This window comes from Brassica oleracea, chromosome C7 (genome assembly GCF_000695525.1).
Source record: "Brassica oleracea var. oleracea cultivar TO1000 chromosome C7, BOL, whole genome shotgun sequence".
Taxonomy (NCBI): Eukaryota; Viridiplantae; Streptophyta; class Magnoliopsida; order Brassicales; family Brassicaceae; genus Brassica; species Brassica oleracea.
In genome coordinates this window covers 20,079,662-20,081,183 of record NC_027754.1, presented here as the reverse complement: position 1 = coordinate 20,081,183, position 1,522 = coordinate 20,079,662, and the positions used below count along the sequence as shown (strand labels likewise).

Below are 1,522 nucleotides of genomic sequence, written 5' to 3'. Positions count from 1 at the left end.
GCATGGGCTGAGTTGTTTAAAGAGTATTTGCCTGAAGATAATCAGTGTGCTGAATCTTATTATGAGATTCAGAAACTGGTTCATAGCTTTGGTTTACCTTCGGAGATGATTGATGTGTGTATAGACAACTTTATGATATACTGGGGAGAAAATGCAGAATTGTTAGAGTGTAAATTTTGCAAGAAGCCACGATATAAACCGCAAGGACGTGGGCGGAATAGGGTTCCGTACCAGCGGATGTGGTACTTACCTATCATTGATAGACTGAAGAGATTATATCAATCTGAAAAGACGGCAGCAGCGATGAGATGACATGCAGAACATACTCAGAAGGAAGGCGAGATCAATCATCCCTCTGATGCAAAAGCGTGGAAACACTTGAATTCGGTGTACCCTGATTTTGCAAGCAACCCCCGCAACGTTTATCTTGGGCTCTGCACAGATGGCTTTAGTCCATTTGGAATGTCTGGAAGACAATATTCGCTTTGGCCAGTATTCTTAACACCATACAACCTTCCACCAGAGATGTGTATGGGAAAGGAATTGCTTTTCATGAGTATATTGATACCTGGGCCAATGCATCCGAAGAGGTCCCTTGATGTTTTTCTACAGCCTTTGATAGAAGAATTGAAGGAATTATGGTCAACAGGCGTGTAGACATATGATTGTTCAACGAGAACAAACTTTACAATGTGAGTAGTTCTTTTGTGGACCATTAGTGACTTTCCTGCATACGGGATGTTGTCAGGTTGGACGACGCATGAAAGGCTATCTTGTCCTTACTGTATGGGAAGCACAGACGCATTTCAGCTGAAAAATGTCAGGAAGACGTCCTGGTTTTACTGTCATCGGAGATTTCTTCCCATTAATCATTCGTACCGAAGGAACAAGAAATTGTTTCAGTCAAAAAGGGTTGTACGAGACACTGCTCCGCCATATTTATCTGGAGAGGAAATCGAGAAGGATATTGATTACTATGGTGCACAAGACATAGTCAAGAAAATGGGTAATTGGCATACTACTGCAAATATGTCTGATGGTTACGGGACACAGCATAATTGGCACAAGAAGAGTATATTTTGGGAACTTCCATATTGGAAAAATCTACTTCTACGCCACAATCTTGATGTGATGCATATAGAGAAGAACTTCTTTGACAACATCATCAATACATTGTTGAACGTCCCCGGGAAGAAAAAAGATAACAAGAACTCAAGGTTGGATTTGCCTGCATTATGTTCTAGGATTGAGCTGCATATTAGAAACGATGGAAAATTCCGGTTCCCATTTTCAGATTGTCAGCAGAAGCAAAAGCAGCGTTGTTCAAGTGGGTGGCATCAGATGTAAAGTTTTCTGATGGATATGTTTCAAATCTATCAAGATATGTTGATCAGCAGGGACAGAAGTTTTCAGGGATGAAGAGCCATGACTGTCATGTGTTTATGCAACGACTTCTACCATTTACATTTGCGGAGTTGCTTCCAAAAAATGTTCACGAGGCACTTGCAGCTAACAAATAAAG

The 1,522-nt window shown here is 41.0% G+C and overlaps 1 protein-coding gene across 1 annotated transcript; it reads left to right on the top strand.

Annotated features, from left to right (window-relative positions):
* The first annotated feature begins 738 nt into the window (after positions 1-738).
* Positions 739-1,347, top strand: LOC106302795. The gene has a single exon (XM_013739226.1). It carries the CDS (start codon positions 739-741, stop codon positions 1,345-1,347), a length of 609 nt encoding a protein of 202 aa, XP_013594680.1.
* The last annotated feature ends 175 nt before the right edge of the window (positions 1,348-1,522 follow it).

Coding starts and splice junctions, on each gene's coding strand:
- LOC106302795 (XM_013739226.1), top strand. CDS start 739: ATGTTGTCAGGTTGGACGACGCATGAAAGGCTATCTTGTCCTTACTGT.